Consider the following 20,680-nt stretch of genomic DNA (forward strand, 5'->3'; position numbering starts at 1 on the left):
TCATGTATGATATCCCAAAATGAACACTGGAGAAGACTACTTGATTACTTACTAAGCCAATTATTTGATCATGATGTAACTGTGATCACTACAAGCGGTTTCCACTGTAGTTCAAACCTCCTGAATCTTATTTATTTCATCTAGGAGACATGGTGCAGTGCAGTCACTCCAGTTAGCTGTACAATGATTCAGGCAAGATGGAACGTGATGTGTTATGGCCTACCATACCATATATAACGTTGTTGATCTCTTGATTTTTCCTGCTGTGCAAACATGAAGTTGGCATTCTTGGTTGAAATGTCTTGACAGCAAATGGATGGATTGCCATGAAATCTGGTACACAATATTCAAGGTCCCAAGAGGATGAATCCCCTAACTTCATACTCTATACTTATGTTTGTAAGCAAATTGCCAACTACTTGCTTTCCATCAGCCTCAGCTGTATTTAATGCTTAGTGTGAATGACTTAATGGACCTTTCTGTGGCAGACATTTTGACTTGTCATAGCAGGGAAAGCACAGGTTAAACAAAGTTGGTTAATGATGGCTTAGTTCCATTAAGGGTCGATAAGCCATGCCAGTTAGCCTGCATGCCCAATACCATGACCCTGAAACTAGCTCACCTAAATGGAATACAGTTGTTATTAATGCTATAAATTACATTTGTGCTTTCTCTGCTATGACATGACAAAATGTCACACCGGCTACTATTCTGTGCCTTTTCACGTCATGTTCTGATTGCTTAGTTTGTAGATGTAGGTCATGACAGCAGTCATACTTTTGGTCTTGGATTTCTGACAGTCTGAATTTTGCCGCAGGCAAAGTACAGTCTGGGACCACTGTTGAACTGATGACGGCAGATTTTACCACGTTTCTCCCAAGACTGTTGACTTACTCTCACACAGTTAAAATTGCACAGTGTAAAGGGGTCTTTAGTCTATTGAAAACTAACTATTGGCTCAACAATTACCTCAATATCAAATCAAATCAAATGAAATTTATTTATAAAGCACATTTAAAACAACAGCTGTTGACCAAAGTGCTATACAATCATTAACATAAAAACAACACAGCAAGAACAGAAACTGGTGAAAACAGACAGAAATGACAACTCTCATACTGAGTCAAAGGCCAAAGAATAAAAATGCGTTTTAAGACGTGATTTAAAAACAGGCAGTGAGGGGGACAGTCTGACATGTAGAGGCAGCTCCTTCCAGAGTTTGGGGGCTGCAACTGAAAAAGCCCGGTCTCCCCTGAGCTTTAGCCTGGATCTGGGCACAACTAAAAGCGACTGGTCAGCAGACCTCAGAGTGCTTAGAGGTACATGTGCCACTAAAAGATCCGACAGGTAAAATGGAGCTAGTTCATGTAATGATTTAAAAACGAAAGTTAAAATGTTAAAATCAATCCTAAAACGTACAGGGAGCCAGAGAAGGGAGGCCAGCACGGGGGAAATGTGCTCTTACTTGCCTGTTCCTGTTAAAAGATGAGCTGCTGCATTTTGGACCAACTGTAGTCGTGAGAGGGAGTTCTGGTTAACACCAACATAAAGAGCATTACAGTAGTCAAGGCGGGATGAAATAAAAGCATGGATGACTGTTTCAAAATCATTAAAATACAGGCAGAACTTGACCTTTAATAAAAGCCTCAGTTGGAAAAAGCTAGATTTCACAACTGAATTGATGTGTTTGTCCAATTTAAAATCACTGTCCATAATCACACCCAGATTTCTAACAGTGGATTTTACATATGGACTTACAGAGCTCAGGTCTATGTGGGGGCCAACACAGGCACTACTGGGTCCGAATAACAGAATCTCTGTTTTTTTTTCATTAAAACTTAAAAAGTTTAAGGCCATCCAATCTTTAATGTCCTTAAGACAGTCCAACAGTGGCTGTAGGGTACCGTTTTGTTTCAAGGGCAGATACATTTGTGTGTCATCTGCATAAAAATGAAATATATATATATACTGTATATATTTATGTACAGTGGAGATAGATGTGAGGATGATGCAACATAAAATTTCAATCATGTTTAAAAATGGTCTGTCTTGTTGAATACAACTCTCAGCTCCAAAGAATTTCTGGTATTGTGAGAAAAAAATACTGTGATTGTATAATTTCAGTGGTGTCATGTAAAATTACAGATTTCTCATCAAACTTGGCGAAGCCTTGTGTGTTAGAAAAAAAAATCTTAGGTGACCTTGTAGCCAAAGTATTGGGAAAGCCATTGCAAAAATTTCACTTTTATTTCTTTAAAGTTGACTTTCTGGAGATGTGAGGTTTAAGTAGGACACTGAGTATAATATAATGAGTGTGTTTCTTGGATGAACTTGTTTCTCACACTGGGAGAAATTATAATGAGAATAACTTACTCTTTCCTCTGTCTCCTGAATTTCTCTCTCTGCATCATAATGATGGAGTTTCTTGCATGTGCTGCTTGTTTCTCACCACATGTAAGGGTATCTCATTCCATCTTTCTCTCTTTCGCTTTCTTTCAGTCTCCCCCTCTCTCTCTTTCTCTGTGTAGTCCCTGGCAGGGCTACAGTCTATTAAACACACAGACAGTGGGTGCTCCCCCGTGGGCTCATTAGTGAGCTGGCCCGCACGGCCTGGGGAATGCTGGAACAGACCATTCTACTGGTTCCCAGAGGGGTGCCAGAGGATTCATTATGTTGTCGTGCTATGTAGTCCCTTGGTGTTGAATACACAATGTGATGCGCTATATTGGATTAATTGGTAGGTTATTTAAGCTATCAGTTATGATTAGAGTTCCCATGTGGTTGAGTAGTGTCTCTAATTTTTGTAAAATGTTAAATAACTGTGGATCACAGCCTGACCACTGATGCATTGCTAATGTCAGTTTCAAAACATTCATTTTGTTCTGGACATGAGGTTTCTGCAGGACAGTAAGGACATTATTTTGCTGATCTGGTATAGTGCATATGTTGAGGCAGATGAGATTGAGGTAAATCTTTTCATGAAACTGAAAATGATAAAAAAAAAAGATAGTTTAACACCTCAACTGACAATCAGTTCTCTCCGACGTATAGCAGCGACAGTCTGCCCAGTTTGAATTATTGCCTATTAGAATAGATTCCTATGGTGACAAGTTTTCATGGCAGAAGCGTATCTAATTGTGGTCTTTTGAAACTTTTCAAATTATTCCTGCAGCCTAATCCACATAATCCACATCTGCTGTCCATCCACATACTGCATTATACTGAAAGAGTGTTGGGGCTTTTGAGGAGGGGGGTTAACATGAAAGATATTGGTGTATGTCCATCGTAGATGACATAAGTTCAAGCTGACTACAGCCGAAGTTGTTTGTGAAGAAACAAACTAAAAACTTTAGTTAGTTTGATATTAAAAAGACTACCACTTTAATTAATGGATTCTGTCATTTAGGTCTCTCTTAAGTGTGGTATGTTCCATATATACGCAAATGTTTGGACAGCCAGTGCAGTTTCGTGTGAAATTTGCAACAATTAAGTAGTGTAATAATGGCATTATCTGTCACCTGCACCACCTTTCAGAATTACCATGATAAATTGCCACAGTGAAATTAATGTTTTAGCTGTTATTATGAACCTTTACCAGGAAATATAGTTAACTGTGTTTTATGAATAGGCTCCATTGTATCTCATATCTAGGGAGAATAGTGTCTAAGTGATGTAACACAGTGAAACACAACAATAACCTGACAGAGGCAATCACTTCTGTTCCACTTCCTGTCTTTCTCCACAATGACTTTACTGGAAAAACTCATTTCCTCAGCCACAGAGATTTCATTAGGCTGGCCCCATTGTCTGAACACAAACAACTATTCTCTACTCAGGCAAAGGTGTGTGGGCACATACAGTATACACATAAGCATACACACAAACACTAACTCATATATGCTCACACATGCACACGCATGCACACACACAACCTTACTCTCCTTTTTGTGTAGAGGTGATGTTGAGAGCTAATCTAATTGCCAGTTTGTGATTGTGTTAGTTCTTTGTTCAGTTCTGCCTTTTGCTGTATGACATTTTTCTGTAATTGAGTTTTGAGTATGTAACATAACAATGAACAAGAGGATATGATGCACATGATGCCATTACAGTATATACAAAAAGAACATTTTTTTTTTGGACACAGAGCACTGTGATATTGATATGCTCTGGTATTAGGATGCATGTGCACATTAACTTAGCAGTATGAAAGCTTATCTTTACATATATTGGTGCAAATAGAAGACATGCACCACTTGGCTGGTCTAATGTTATTTTCAGCACATATCGTAGTACAGCAGTATGTTCTTTCTGTCTACAGTGTCTCTATGCAAGTTTTTCAGTGTCCACCTGTTATTCTCTGTCCTTGTCCATTTAAAGATTATGCCAAAGAGGGTTATTGGATACGAAGTTTTTTGACGAAGGCATGGTCCCACATCCTCTTTCAGGATGGTTCTTAAATTGATTCTAATAACATTTTTCATCAGTTGGTCCAGGAAAACTAGATAATCCGTTTTCAAATTGTTTGAATATTTGTAGGCAAAAATTATGAGAGTACATAGGCAGTGTGAGAAGTGTCAGTTGGGTTTGTCAATGCCAATTTAAATTCATAATTTCAGTAAATAATATATACTTGTTATAATCACTGTGGTCACTGAACAATCGTGAATAATAATAAATGATTCTAATGTGTTTGTGTGTCCGTCTTACAGGATGATTCCATAGTTCATCACATGGTCGCAAAAATCGTAGAGAACATCTCCACCACTGTTTCTGGATCCTCCCACCACCTGGTTACAGCAGACATAGGCTCCACCCTGTGGTATCTGTTCACTCACTCCACTGTGGAGGCTGTCAGAGTCACTGCCATCTCTGTAAGTTCACACACATTAAAACACACATTTACACACACAAGTCAAGTAAGTGCGACTGTGTGCAAATACGTATGCAGACATTACCATCTCTATAGGTCCCACAAACACATACACATACATAGACAGCCAAAATATGGTGATTATATATCAAGTAGTTGGCATGAACATGGAAGCTCTATTCATAAATTGAAAAAAAAAGAGTCACATGATTAAACTCAATTTAAATGGAACTCAAGGTAAAAGCAGGCAAAGTTTGCTTGAACTTAATGAACTGCTTGTATTTTGTGATTTCTGATGAAACATTATACATTTCTTGAAAATGAATGACCTTCGAATGCTAAATGACAACAAATGACTTGTTGCAAATCTGACGACTTACACGTACATTTATTAAATGAGCCCTCATGCATTTCCTGAATCCCACATTGTGAGACAAATCACTAACTTCTGTTAATGCTGCAATGGATCAAATTACAAATTAATTTGTAGGTTATTCATTGCTCCATGTTATGCATCTTTGGGAACATGCCCCTTTTTGTAAGGCACTAACAGCTTAACATATGCATTGTCAAGTGCAATATGACATTACACGGACTGAGAACACATGATCCATGAATGACATACATTACCTGTATATTTGTGTATGTCCAGTCTCTTTCTAGGCTAACCCGGTTGGTCCCAGCAGTCTTCTTGTCAGTGATTGACACATGTGGCCCTGCGGCCGTCTTGGAGGGTGTGGGTGGAGCAGGGGCCAGGGTCCAGCAGCACCTGCTCACAGCTATGGCCACTGCCTTAGTCACCTCACGCATCCAAACACACCGTGTCACACAGACAAGGGTATGTGTATGCTGTTTTGCACACCTGCAAAATTTGTTGCAAAATGTTTACATATCAACCAAGAAACCCAGATACAAACAACCGTATTGTTTTAATGTTATATGTTACTGATATTGCTAAAGAAAATTCTGCAGATTTGTTGGTAACATCAGTGCTGAGCAGGGTTTGACTTTTAGAGATATTTATGTGGGAAATATCACTAATAAGGAAGTTTTTGCACAAGGAGTGAGGGATGAAAACACTCCTAGATAACACCACCACATCAGGAACAAACATGGCTGGCTTCAAAATCTCTGAAACCGTTACGTCATACTTTCTCTCTCTCCGTCTCATCCCCTCTCTCTCTGCCTCTCTCTCTTCCATACAGTTCATGAACTAATGCTGAACTGTGCACAAACTAATTTGTCAGGAATTACTTATTTAATTTTTCATAAGACAGCCCATGTAGTGTGTATGTGAAGTGCTAATCTTGGTAAGGCAGAGGGGCTAAAATTGATTTGAAGGTTTCTAACTTGGAGTCTAGCATTGGTAATTGACTCTGAACTGAATTTATTTGCATTGAGCATTTCCAATTTAACACCAGAATACAAACTTAGTACTTCAACTCTACTCTAATTATACACTGATATGCATTCACCCCCCTACCAAACCCCCTTCCCCCTCCCCTGGCACAAAGACAGACAGTCCAAGAGTTTGTTTACACAGAACTCTGTCTGTTAGTGTGTGTGTGTGTGTGTGTGTGTGTGTGTGTGTGTGTGTGTGTGTGTGTGTGTGTGTGTGTGTGTGTGAGAGAACGCAAATGCACATACACTAATTTGTAGTGTGTGTCAGTATCTGGGCTAATTGGCTGAATGAAAGCGCTGCAGCCTTCTACTTCAGCAAAGCATTATGGGTAGTGGGGAGGGACTTATCAGCTAGGCACACACTACTGGGCTTTGAAATTAATTAACTTGGTGCGTCGCCCCATAAACATTCATGTATGCACATTCTCTCACATTAACTCTCACACACTCACGCACGGACATACACAGTCAGCAGTGTATGGTGTTGGTGATAATGATAATGGTAATGAATGTTGGCCAGTCAAAAATTTTTTCCAACCAGTTACTGCTGCTGAGTTTATGCTGAGTGAATGAGTGTCTGAAGTAGCTGTAGGCACACAAGTTTGTGTGAGGGTGTGTGTGTGTGCAGGTGTGTGATAATAGTCTGAGCTGATTAAGTTTTAGTCTGATAGTTTAAAGCATTTTCAGATTTTTTTTTTCTTCACCTTGGGGAAAATGTAACATTAAATCATTTCTTATTTCTGTGCATATATAATTTGGATACAGTGCAGTAAAATCTGAAAATAAGATAAACTCAGAGTATGTAGAGTGAAAACATTTTTCTCTTCATACAAGTGATATAAGGAAAAGTGTAATACAACAGTTTCTTTATCCCCCACCTTTTCCTTTGTTTTCCTCCAACCAACAAACCCACTTCACCCCCTCTCTAGCCCCTGACATGATGAACCAAGGCAGTGTACATAAATAAAAACACGGAAATAGACATGAAAACAACAAACAAACATTTGCAAAATACCAATACAACCTATCCAAATATCCAAACATCCACATAGCTGGCTTCTATTTGAATTGCAAAGTATAGTATTTTGGACTGTACACGAGCAGGAAACATGCATAACCAGTCTCAGGAAGACTTTCACTTTATTCATTTGTGTTTGTGTCTTGTAGGATTTGGTGTTGAAGGTGCTGCGCTGTCTAGAGAGTCCATCCACAGTAACAAGAGCCAAAGCATTACTACTACTGCTACTACTAATACAGGACAACTTGCACACACTGCTTTACTGCTGTCAGCACAGGTAAACACACACTCACTCAGACCCACACAGATGCACACACAGGCATGCACTCCCATATAGAGACAAGTGAAAGTCTGTAATACATATTTAAAAAATGTTTTCCATCCAGCCAGATTATTATATACAATTTCTTTTTTTATTTTATATTGTGTTAAGTATTCAAAGTAGTGTCAAGTATTTATTCATTGAAATTGATTGAATCTCAGGTCTTCATAAATAGCTCCAACTTAAAGCATTGTGACATGGCAAACATTAAGGTTTGTCTGCAACTGCGTGCTTTTACAATAACCAGATGTGATATGAGAGATCAGTGTTTGATCTATCCTGCCTACTATGGAGGATTTTGTTTGAAATATTATTTAATTTTGTTAATAAAACAGTTACACTCTTTTTAACCACACTGTGACACAGTAATAACACATAAGGGTGATGTGTCTGTTAAACTGTTATCTTACCACATAGTTCAGTGCACCCTCCTACTGACTATACTGAGATTTGGACCAGTGAGGATTACTCATAACCTCACTCAGTCTGTCAGACCACTGGCTAATTAGTTTCTCTAGAATGCAGTTGCTCACACATAGGCTGAACTGTCAGAGAACAAACAAATAGCATTTGTGAATTCCATATCAGAGTGGGATTCCCCTTTAATTATTTAGCTGTAGCTTTCACTGTGTGTTCTCTTATTCAGCGATGCTGTTGCTAAAATTAAATTCCCTCTTCAGTGTATAGCATGGTGGGCCAAATCCAAAATTATGTGTCAAGTTTTTGGTTTTGTGAAATTGTTCATTTTAAAGAAAATTGGCATTTGTGCTAGCTGCCACAACAACTAATCTACATAATGAAATTGGTGTACAGTGCATTCGTGAAGTATTCAGACCCCTTAAATTTTGACACATTTTGTTATGCCTTATGCTAAAATTCAAAAAAATATTTTTTTCACTCATCAATCCACACTCAATTCCCCATAATGAAAAAGCAACAGAATTTTAGAATTTTTTGTAAATTTATTAAAAAGGAAAAAACTGAAATATGACATAAGTATTCAGACCTTTCGCTATGACACTTGAAATTTATCTCAGGTTCCTCCCATTTCTCTTTATCATATTTGAGTTGTTTCTACACCTTGATTGGAGTCCAGCTGTGGTAAATTCAGCTGATTGGACATGACTTGGAAAGACACAAACCAAGCCCTGTGGAGGAAGGAACTGCCTAAAAAGAACAAGAATTGCTGAAAGACAAGATTGTATTGAGGAACAGATCTTGGGAAGGCTACAAAAACTTCTGCTGCATTGAAGGTTCCCAACAGCACAGTGGCCTCCATAATTCTTAAATGGAAGAACAACAACAACAAACATTTTAGGAAAGCAACTTAATGTAGATGGAGAGAAATGGCATGAGTTTTATATTTAACCAACTTTGTTTGGACACATTAAACAACAAACTGAGTTAAAGATTTATTAGATTATTAAACCAACAAATTTTGCCATACAGGCCATGCGTGGAGTGATTTATCTTGAAGCAAATAAATCCCATTCAACACAGTTATCTTTTATTTAAAGCAGACAGCTTTAAGAAGGGAGACTTCCTTCATAAAAATTCTGCCTAGGGTTGTTGGCAGGTGGTTGTACTCTATGTAACCTTTGCATTAACTAGCACAGCAGCTGTGGGAATGATAATATGAATGTATGTACCCTGGACATTCAGTTTGTGCTGCCGCATGCTGTAACTTTACTGAACTTCAAATAGTTCATTAGAGCTGGTTGTCCTGTGTTTCACCCCACACTAACTCGCAGTACAGCTGTGAATGTGCATTGCTGATATAATCAGATGCATATGCATGATATATACACCCAGTTCCCCTGGTAATTTATGACCAGTTGGTATTTCAGTTTGAAAAAGATACCCTAGATTACTGACATATGGATCCTTATAAATGTCTCTCCCCTTGTCTCTTCTCTTCCTCTCTATTTTCTCAAATTCTCTATTAAATTCTCTATTCTCTAAAATGCTTCTCATTTTCAGACTCATCTTTCTCTGCTATGGCTGTCTCACATTTTACACACATATACTTCCAGATCAACTTTTCCATAAAATAGTAAGGTAGGATAAGTTGGAGTGGTTTATTCGCATAACCATAAATTTTGTTTACAATTGTTTTTACACCCCAACTAAAGCCTATCTTGAGATGGGATCACACCAGCCGCAATGCCCATCATTGTGACACTATCTTGGTGACAAAATCTGTTCTCAGACAGGAAGACGTATAAACACCTGCCAAAGCTGCCACCACACACAGAGGCTCACAAGGTGAAAACAATATCAGCCACACTGTAAATAAACGGAATATCTGAATACACCACTTTATTACCTTGGACTTAACCACAAAACTGTCATTAAATGTAATGTTTTACACAACTTTACACACAAATAATGATATAAACCAGTCCCAATTCCACAAATCCATTTGCCAGTGACAGCCAGAGCTGGAGGCATTATGTTTTCAGATTGTCTGTCTATCCCATTCTTGTGAACACGATATCTCAGTAGTGCCTTTAGGGAATTTCTTCAAATTTGGCACAAACAGTCATTAGAACTCAAGGACAGACTGATTAGATTTTGGTGGTCAAAGGTTAAGGTGGTGGACACTGTGACCTCACAAAACACAACCCTGAGGGAACTCAAATTTGGCACTTGGACTCAAGGATGAACCATGAGGTGGTGAGTCTAGTTTGATTATAAAGCAGGTCTAGGTACTGAATAAATACTGTGAAAGTATCAAAGCACTCAATCCACAGAGAAATGCACATAACCCAGACCTCTGTAATTTTGGGATGTCACAACGAAACAGTCACCAACAACCTTGGACCCACCATGCAATCCTTGCAGGATTTGGTTTCTGCAAGTTTTTATTTTAAATTTGTTATATTTTAATTCAATCTATATTAAGAACTCTTATTAGTGTTTTGTTTGGCCTCGCCAATGATCTTATCAGCTTTTAATCTTTTTAACACTATTCTTCTACCGATCATTGGATTACTTTTATCTTGCTGTTTTGAGTTTCCTGTTTTATCAATCGTGTTGCTTCATTAGTACACTTGGACTGAAAACAAGCTATTACTATGGCTGTGTGCGCACTGCAAACTTGCTTACTCACAGTGAGGGGATGATATTCACCACCTGGAGTCAAAGGATATAAGCTTCTTGACAGCTTTGTCTCCATAGCTGCTGCCCAGACAAAGCATATTTCCACCATAATTTTCCCAATGTATGTATGGAAGGGTAGACTGCTCCTTCTCCTGGTAATCCACTTCTAGTATTGGATTCAGCCTCCTGATCACCCACCTCCATGATGTCCCTTATTCTACGGCCTCACTTACTCCCTTGGCTGGCCTCAACATACACTGGCACTTCACCAATCTGCCTGGAGGGTCTATCAGCCAAAGGAGTGAGCTGGAGGCAGGGGCAGCGAGCTGGACGCTGCGACACTGTGGACAGTCTCCAAAACCCCATCAGATGATCAGAAGAGAGGCTCTGAAACTCTCCTGATAGTAGTAGTAGTAGTACAAAATGTAACAGTACATTACTTCCTGGTACACTAACTACTTAAATGCTATACCATAAAGAATAATACACTGCAAATTGTAGTATATCCTCCTGAACTGGGATACAGAAGTGGTATGTGGCAGGAAGTGGAAATTTAACAATGAGATTACCTCAGTTAGGATCTTTTTTATTGAAGCATTCTCCCTGAGAGACAGCCTTAAAACAACTTCCTTTTACACATGACCCTAAAAATTAATTAATGAATTGTTTCTATTTCTCACTTCCTGTTTAACTATTTTCCTCTGTCTGCCTGTTTTTCATTCTCACACACATACACTATCTCTCTCCTCTCACTTGCTCTCCCTCTGTTCACTGTGTTAGAGCTGTCAGAGTTGACCTGCCTGTCTCTCTCCCACCGAGCACTCTGGATGATTCAACCACACGCACAGACACGCACGTCTTTCCCTCAGTCCTGCTTTTACCCAGACGCGTTGTGTTTAATTAGCTCCTCAGTGGTGTGAAAATGTGTGCGTGTGTGTGTGTTTGTGTATTTGTTTTTGTCTATATGAGATAAACTTGTGCAGGCCTCGCTGAGGAAGTGTCAAGATTGCCATTGGGAGTGGAGTGAGATGGCTTTCAACAGACACACACACACACACACACAGACAGAGCAGGCCACTTGTAGGTCAGTTATGTGTGAGTACTTTGTGAGTCTCCCACAGTGACTGACAGAGGTGGCAAGTTTGTCACTAGTTAGCAATTTGGAAAAATGACTGCAAGAGAGGAACACACAGGCAGAAGTCTAACAGGGAGACAAATAGGCAGACAGCCAGGAATCAGGCATAGAGCTGGGTAGAGAGATAGACTGGTCAAAAACTACTCAGACAGACATACATGTACAGTAAAGGTAGACTAACAAGCATTTTGTATTATACATTTTTTTATTTGTGGCTGGTGAGGTAATTAGAAATGCAGACATTCACGCTGTTGAAGATTATATCTTGAACCAAGGATGGCCATGAAATATGGTAGACATGTCTCCCTAAGGATGAATTGGAATAACTTTCCTTGCCTGGGGGTCTAGCATCGTAAACAGGTCAAAGTTCTCACTGTTTATGACCAGATACCTGCAAAACTGATGCTCCACTCTGTCCTTAGCTGTAATTTGTGTTATTAGCCTACAGTTTACAAAAGAGCTAGTATGGTGTAATTAGCAATGCACAATCTCGACATGTCAAAAACTTTTAAGCAAAACTGTACCAGCTCAATCTAGTTAACAGTACAATGTGTATATATACATATATATATATATATATATATATGTGTGTATATATACATATATATATATAGTTTTTTTTTTGTTTTGTTTTTTTTTTTTAATCACAACGTTATTTCCATATCACATGTACGTTAACCACAACAGCTGGAATACTCAAACTACACCCTACTGTTGCCTTACTGACTAGAATGTGGTTTCAGATAAATATGTGTTCAGTCTGTTGCCTGCCATTTCTATGGTTCTAAATATGTTTACAGATAGTGAGCACTAGAATTATGATGCAGGCAGCCTGAAATTTGTTTCCTGTTCATTTTTCTATGTGGAACAGGTTATGACACCTTTGCATCTGCTTTAAGAATTGACTTCCAACCGCATCAGAGATTATTTTCAGTGAATTCTGACATGCCAAATTGCAAGGCTCTCTAATATGCTGACTTCTTATTCAGGAAACATTATGTAATTATAATTATATATATATTTTAACTGCACTGCAAAAGTAATACAAGCAGCAGAGAAGACTCCAGAAGAGACTAGTGAGTGCAAGGACAGTGACAGAGATTGCTGACAATAAAAAGTTTGATTATATAACAATAATATAATTATAGATTTTGAGTGGATAATTAACAACTCCACTCTGCTTTTGGTCACACAATGCTAGTAGATTTTGCCAGGCGGATTTAGAATATATTAACAATGGGATAAAAAATCTAAAACTGAAATCTCTAACTTACAGAAGTATTCAGACCCTCAATTCAGTACTTTGTAGAAGAAGCCCCTTGGGCAGCAATTATAGTTTTGACTCTTCTTGGGTAAAAATTTGCACATCTGGATTTAGGGAGTTTATCCTATTCTTCCTGGCAGATCCTCTCAAAGCGTCGAAGCATCTGTGAACTGTCATCTTCAGGTCTCTCTACAGATGTTATATAGGGTTTAAGCCTGGGCTTTGGCTGGACCACTAAAGGACTGTCAAAGACTTGTCCTGAAGCCACTCCAGCATTGTCTGAGGTGGTTGTTCTTCCAGCAGGTTCACCCATCTCTGCAGAGGGTTCTTGGTCACCTCCCCGACCAAGGGCCTTCTTGTCTGGTTACTCAGTTTGACTAGATGGCCAACTCTAGGAAGAGTCCTGGTGGTTCCAAACTCATTCCATTTCACAATAATTGAGGCCACTGTGCTCCTAGAACACTCAAAGCTTGTCAGTATAGGTTATTGAGTGTAGATTGATAGGGCAAATTTTTTTATTCATTTAGAATTAAATCTACAACACAATAAAGTGTGTAAAAAGTGAAGGGGTCTGAACACTTTCTGAAATGAATGCATGTAATTGAAATTATTCGTGTAGCAGACCTTCATGGAACTGGAACCGAACATGGCCTTAACATTTTTTGACACTTACGCCACCTTATCTGCATTAATTCCCTCTTTTCTACCTGATCATGTGTTTCATGGTTCTAATTGTTTCATTTTGTGTTATCATTGTTAATAATACCATTGTATTTAACACCTATAACATGCAATTAAGGTGGGAATAATCGTTTTCACTCCTGAAAATGATTACACTACACTGGAGTCATTTATTTGACTGTGACTGTTGATTACTAAGATCTTGGTAATGTTGTTCTTTACAGTCATTTGAAAAAAGTGTATGATTAAATGGTGTATAAAGATAAGATAAACTAGTCTGTAGGTCTGTCTCAGTGACAAGGATCAAGGTTACACTGGAAGTGAGTGTTAATATGACATAAGGATTTGTCTTCTTTTTTTTGCATTACAGTTTAGTTTAGTTTAGTTTTTTTATATGCACAAACCCCCATAATGGTAATGAAAAACTGGAAAAACAAAATGCACTGGACCCCTAAATTAGTAACAGTGGATACCATTTAACAATAATCCTGGATAGTGTTATATGCAACCCTCTGCACAATTGCCACGCTAAATCTTAGAATCAATATTTGTTGACTAATGTGACCTCTCTGAATCTCTCTGCATGGATCTGCATTCATTCTTGCTTGTGCTTGTGTGTCCTGATACACACGTGTGGGTGTTTTGTGTCAGTAATGAATATCAGTTAACAGTGGTAACCTTTCTGCTCTGCTCAGAATTTGTGAATAGAATATTATCGATTACTGTTCAATACATGGAGACTGATGAGAATAAAAATGTTCTCAAACTTGGGGCCTGTCTGTCTCTGGCTTGCCCAGAGTCCTTGCCCAGTCTATTTCATGCATCCTGTCAAAATTTTATTGCTTGCTGACTAAAATCATATTACTAGTTTGTCTGCATCACAATGAGTGGAGCAGTAGAATAAAATGAAACACTAAATACAGTGAAAGTGAAAAAAAATCCTCCATCCTTGAAACATTGATGAATTGGTAATACTACATACAGATCTGAAAATAAGTTGTTTTTTTCTACTTTGTGACATGCATTGCGCATGTGTGTCTCTTTCTCTCTAGACTTGTCATGTACCTGGAGAGAGACCTGCGCAAAGCCACACCTCTCAGAGAGAACCCCAGGCAATCAGGATACCTGTCTCAGTGTCTGGACTTACTGATTGTATATCTGAGCAGCACTGCACCTCTGATACTGGGTACAGACAGATACACGCACACAAAATAAGGCAAAATAATCTTCTGCGTGATAGTGCATGTGTGTATTTTTATGATCCTGTAAAACCATTCAGATAATTTTAGCTGAGTAGGAAAATTTTAATGATTTTGCTAGTACTTGTAGTAAACTTTTAAATAGTCAAATATGGTTTATGTTTGTACATACCTCTCTACTCCCATCCCTTCTCATCTTGTAAACCCATATCTTGTCTCCTATCCTCTCTCTAGAGGATGTCTTGTGTGTGTTGAGAGATGTGAACGGGAGGAGACACCCTTCTACAGCTCAGAGTAGACAGCTTAAACACACTTTGCCTACCATGTCTGTAGTGCTGGAACTTCTTTCATCACAGGTAACTATGACCAAAAGGAATATTTTTCCATTTTAATGTTCTAGCATTATTGTATGCAAGGTTAACCACACAGATTTCTTTTTAAAAATGACCAATACCTATTGCTAAGATTGAACATAGCCTTGCCAATCTATTTTGCAAGTCAATTATTTTTATTAACCACTCGTTTTTAGTCATTTCATTGAAGGCCAAGTGTGTGCGCCTGGTAACAAATGTATAGTGATTTGATTTAGACTACCATTTGAAAACAATAATGTAACATAATTTTGCCTAGTTGTCCCATCACCCCATCTCTGTTTGACTGTGTGACTGACTTTGTCTTCACACAGGTCTTTCGATCTCAAATTGTAACTGAGGAGTTTTTGGCTCAAGTTGGATTGCTGCTTGTAAGTGTCTGGTAATCCTGATTACTTGTTTTGATGTGGACTTATCGTTTGTCTCCACATCAGAGTGATTGTTTTACAAACTAATGACACTGTTAAAACTAGGATGCATTAGGACATTTTGAATCTGAATTTGTTTGACATGTTAAAACATAGTGAAATCCCAACAATTAGGATAACATAAAAAGAAGTTCTCATTTCCATTGCAGTCCTTGAATTATGTAGGGAGACAGAGAAAAAAATAACTGAAACACACAGCAGCATATAGTGATAAGTACATGACAATAAAAAAGAAAACAATAAAAAGCAGTATTCACAGTACAGTAAAATGATCTCAACCAAGCATTTATGAAGTTTTTAATTGATGTGTCATTTTTACACATCCTCTTTCTCAGAGCTATGTCACCTCCATAGAGTCCAATGAAACAAATCTGACCAGTGCTGTGGGTGAGGTACTTTTTCAATTGCTACAATGACAACACTCATCAATACTTATCTATTATGTCATTTCTTTTAACAAACTGTACTTTGCATTCACGTATATGTGATTAACACTGTGGGGATTTTTTGCATTCAATGTTTTGTCTTTATGTACATCATTAATCACATTATATTAGCTGATGCTTTAATGTAAGTCTTAATTGTTACAGTACATTTTCTTTACCTGATCTAATTGAGACTCAAAGTAATGAATGAAGCCTCTATAGTTGAACAAGTGTGACTTTGTGAAAACCCATACCTTTTAACAAATGCTTTTTATTTGTGGAGGCTACATTTCAACATCTTTTACCTTTGGATCATAAGAAAAAAATACTAATATGTGAAAGATAAGAAGAGAAACAGATACATCCTTGAAGAGAGAGATGTGGCGTTGAATGTCAAAAGTTCAGAGTACAGGGTCAGCCACAGTGCACTGCCTTTGGAGGAGCTGAGGGGGTTATGATATCAACCATACTCCAGTTGCTAGCTCACAAATGGAATACACCCAGACATCAGTGCAGGGGATTCAGTGTCTGGTCAGCCTGTGGGTCATCCACCACTTTTATTGATGATTCAGTAGAGCTGAATGATATTTGATTCCCTCTAGGTACAGCAGTGTGTGAGGAGTTGATTAGGACATCTCTGTCCATTGTGGAAGTGCTGAGTCAGCACCATGCTCTCATCACTCCATATCGTAGTGCTGTAAGTATGCGCACGATTGAGTATCCAGCTGACTTCCTGTCTGACTCATTGTCTGTCTACCTGATCTAGACTGTTTGTGATTGTTTATGTATGTGTGTCTGTCGGTCTGTTTTAGTGTCACTGGCTACTTGTCTGTTTGTCTGACTGTCTGACTGACTGATTATCTGCTGAAAGTTTTATAAAGAAATATAAGACAGGTATCCTGTGATATTCAACATCAGTACATTACCTCTGACAGGACTTTGGAGACAACCTGTCATCATCCTGGTATTCTTAGAATAACACAAGTAATACATAAGTTGATTTGCTGTGATAGAACACTTGAAGAAAACCGGTGAGGGATATAAAAACTGTCAGGTTAATGTTCATGTCTTCCTGAATATCTCCTATTTTTGTCCATTTCATATAGTGGCCCCTGGTTTGATATTTGCTGTGTGTCTTCCAATCTGCTAAACCTGTCTATTAGTGAGCAGAGGACACAGGGTCAACTTGCGGGCTATTAGGCAAGACACTAATCAACTATTGAACCAAGACAGCCTCATCAGATCAGTGTGCATGGTGTGTGTCTGTCTGTGTGTGAGAGTGTGTGTGCGTGCGTTTGCGTGTGTGTGTGAGAGAGAGAGCGAGGGAGAGTGTGTATGTGATAGGACAATGAGATTGTGTTTAATGACTATTGACGTATGGAAGTGGAGAGCAGCAGGAAGCAGACAGGATGGAGGGAGAGAAAAGAGATGAGGAATAGAGGAAAGGAGCAAAGAGGAGTCTTGCTGCTGCTGAGAGTCAATAACACAGGAAGACACTTTAATTACCGTCAGCCAGCTCAGATTAACTTTTATTGCCAGCTGGACAAGGAGACACACTCATGTTTGAGTTAATTTACATCTCTGAATCCCTATCACACAGTAAAGTTGGAAGTAAGTTTTTCCCCCACAACGTTTTTGTTTTTTCCAAATAAGCCACTTTCTCAATAAAAACCAAGAAGGCATGACCAGGAATTAAATTCATTCCTAGTAGATTTAATGTGCGATTGAACTGTAATATGTAAAAACAGATGAAACACTTTACAGGCTACACAGATATTTAAAAGTTTTTACTAACAGATGCAAACAAATGTAGTCGATTTTGGTCACTAAGCATTTTTATTGCACTAAATGTACAGTCAGCCACTAAGGTTGTTTCACTACTTTTTGAGTTATGTTATCATATTTATCAATTCAGAACAACAGATAGGAAAACCCCAACATATTGAAGTTTTCTCTAAAATAATATAACATAATTTTGATACAAAACAGTACAACACAGCACTAATTAGTAATGAGCAAAACCAACTGATGGTTGCACTTACACTGCTATCGAACAATATTAAATTCAGTCAATTAACTTGTTTATTACAATACTGGTCACTTTGGCAAATAGAGAATGCCAGCATCCTCTTTTCAACTCAGTCTGAAAACCGCTCAGTTCTCTACAAAGGCCAAGATATGCTGAGGATCATTAGATACTACTGACTGTGTCTAGGAGCTGCTAGCTAACAATAGCCAATTTGTTGTTAAATTAATGATGTACAATAGCTTCAGTACAGCAGGTATATTAAAAAACATGTAGTTTTATCCACTGTCTAATTAACAGTGTACACATGAGGTTTGTTTGCCAGTAACCGAAGTTGAATTTCAGAAGACCAGCTGTTGCTTCTGATTTGCAAATGGTACAAAAGGTAAAATAAAGTGTATACAACATTGCTTCTTTCTTAGCCATGTAAGAAAACAGATAAAATAGTATTTTACTATTTTTTAGTGGCTGCAAAGCAAACTGAATTAAATTCATCTTTAGTTGTAATTGCGGTGATTTTTTTTTGCACCACTGTACAAAAGGCAGAGGGATTACTATGTAAGAGAGCAAAAACAGAAAAATGGGAACAAGAAAGGATTTCAGAAAGTGGAGGGACATGTCACCCATAGATAACAGTTCAGAGAAACTACATCAAGCCTCCCCCCTCTCACACACACATAAACACACACTCCATCCAGTCTTTTGATGGTTGTGATATTAATACACAGACCATTAAGTGGTGGACAACATCCTTTGTACTTTTCTTTCTCTGCCTTCAATGTAATGACCTCACACACTCACTCAGCATTAGTGTTGTTTCTATGGTAATATTAGTAATCATGCAAATTCATGCAGTACAGATTTATGCCTAAATAAAGGCTTTGAAAGTTGCGGAGGTACATTTGTGTGTGTGTGTGTGTGTGTGTGTGTGTGTGTGTGTGTGTGTGTGTGTGTGTGTGTGTGTGTGTGTGTGTGTGTGTGTGGTGTGTGTGTGTGTGTGTGTGTGTGTGTGTGTGCGCGCTTTGAAAGTTGCGGAGGTACATTTTTGTGTGTGTGTGTGCGCGTGTGTGATCAAAGAAATCACTCAACAGTGTATTTCCATAGTAATCTGATCCTCTGACAGTGGTCTGTGTGGTTGATGCCCACTGAATTAATATAGCAAAGTGTCTTCTATTCAGTGTAATCTAAAAATATATCTGTTTTCAGATTTGCTGTATATTAAGCATGCTTTCAGAGAAAAGGCTGAGAAAGCTTTTATTGATACACCTTTTTCCCCTCAAATGAGAGAACATGGGACCAAATTAAATTATTTATACTGTTCATCTTCAACAGTGAGAATGAATGTGAACTTTTAGAGAGAAAAGAAAAGCCTTCAGCGGATTTGCAGTAGTTTTGCTTGCACATTTTCAGCAAGTTAATTTTATCTAGCTACCTAACATGCCTAACTAGCACTTACTATGCATCTTTGATGCACTTCTTTACCTGATCTCCTTCCACTTATTGAGTAGATATGGCACTTGGTACTTACACCAAAGTTTCCTACTGCAGTGAAGCTTTAGTGATGTCCCTCACTTGTAAGTCATTCTGGATAAAAGCATTTTCCAAATGACTAAATGTAAATGTAATTTACTTTTACTTTTATCTACTGCTACATCATTTCTACCTGATATACTCCATGATTCTAGTATTGCTTTACTACTTTAGTTAATCAGCCTCTTACAGAGTATTGTGGTAAAGGATCAATACAGTGTAATGTGTAAAGATTTTTGGTCCATTTATGTGTCTTGAAGGTTGTGGATGCCATCCTGCCTCCTCTGACAACACTGGCTTTCAACAGAAATGGTAAGAGAGGTGGTTGGTCGTTTTTGAGTCGGAAGAGAGAAAAAGAAATGAGACAGAGGGGATGCGAAAATACAAGCAAATGTCAGACTGAGAGAGGAGGGAGTGAGGAATAGAAGAGAGCAGAGCAAATGGGAAAGAGTGGAAGAGAGGGGACATATTTAGAAAGATAGGGGCAGACCAAATTGTTAAAGTGCATGCCATACAACCGCAGTGACATTTGCATTTGTTGCATGTCATACTCGCCTTTCGTTCCCCTTGTGTTCTTTCTGTTATCAAAGGAAAAAGTGCCAAAATCTGGAAAAAGATCTATACTGTACATACATCCATAGATAGATAGATAGATGCATATTAGGAAGATAAATAGATGAAGAAAAAAGTGTAGAGGAATGAGATGGCAAAGATGCAGGGACATGGTAAAGAAGAGAGGCTAACCTTGAATGTTTAAGGTCATAAAAATTCCTGCATTAATGAACTGTGTATTTAGTGAAAAGTGTTGTAATTATCCACAGCAGTGTTTTGTTTTGGACCCTCAGTGAGTCATTATTTGCTTTCTGTGGGTCCCAGCATGACAGAGTAAGAGTATGTTTTGTGGAACC

General features: G+C 38.3%; 1 protein-coding gene across 1 annotated transcript in view; it reads left to right on the plus strand.

The window, feature by feature from the left end:
- The window catches only part of ulk4 (unc-51 like kinase 4), an 80,001-nt gene that overhangs the window by 26,216 nt on the left and 33,105 nt on the right, over positions 1 to 20,680 (plus strand). Inside the window, exons 20-28 of the mRNA XM_022753593.1 lie at positions 4,710 to 4,871; positions 5,523 to 5,708; positions 7,439 to 7,566; positions 14,846 to 14,979; positions 15,227 to 15,348; positions 15,678 to 15,734; positions 16,127 to 16,178; positions 16,819 to 16,913; positions 20,033 to 20,084. Coding sequence (XP_022609314.1) covers positions 4,710 to 4,871; positions 5,523 to 5,708; positions 7,439 to 7,566; positions 14,846 to 14,979; positions 15,227 to 15,348; positions 15,678 to 15,734; positions 16,127 to 16,178; positions 16,819 to 16,913; positions 20,033 to 20,084 — 988 coding nt within the window. The remainder of the gene's footprint in view (positions 1 to 4,709; positions 4,872 to 5,522; positions 5,709 to 7,438; positions 7,567 to 14,845; positions 14,980 to 15,226; positions 15,349 to 15,677; positions 15,735 to 16,126; positions 16,179 to 16,818; positions 16,914 to 20,032; positions 20,085 to 20,680) is intronic.

Source organism: Seriola dumerili, unplaced genomic scaffold, assembly GCF_002260705.1.
Source record: "Seriola dumerili isolate Sdu_G_001 unplaced genomic scaffold, Sdu_1.0 BDQW01000191.1, whole genome shotgun sequence".
NCBI classification, from domain to species: domain Eukaryota; kingdom Metazoa; phylum Chordata; class Actinopteri; order Carangiformes; family Carangidae; genus Seriola; species Seriola dumerili.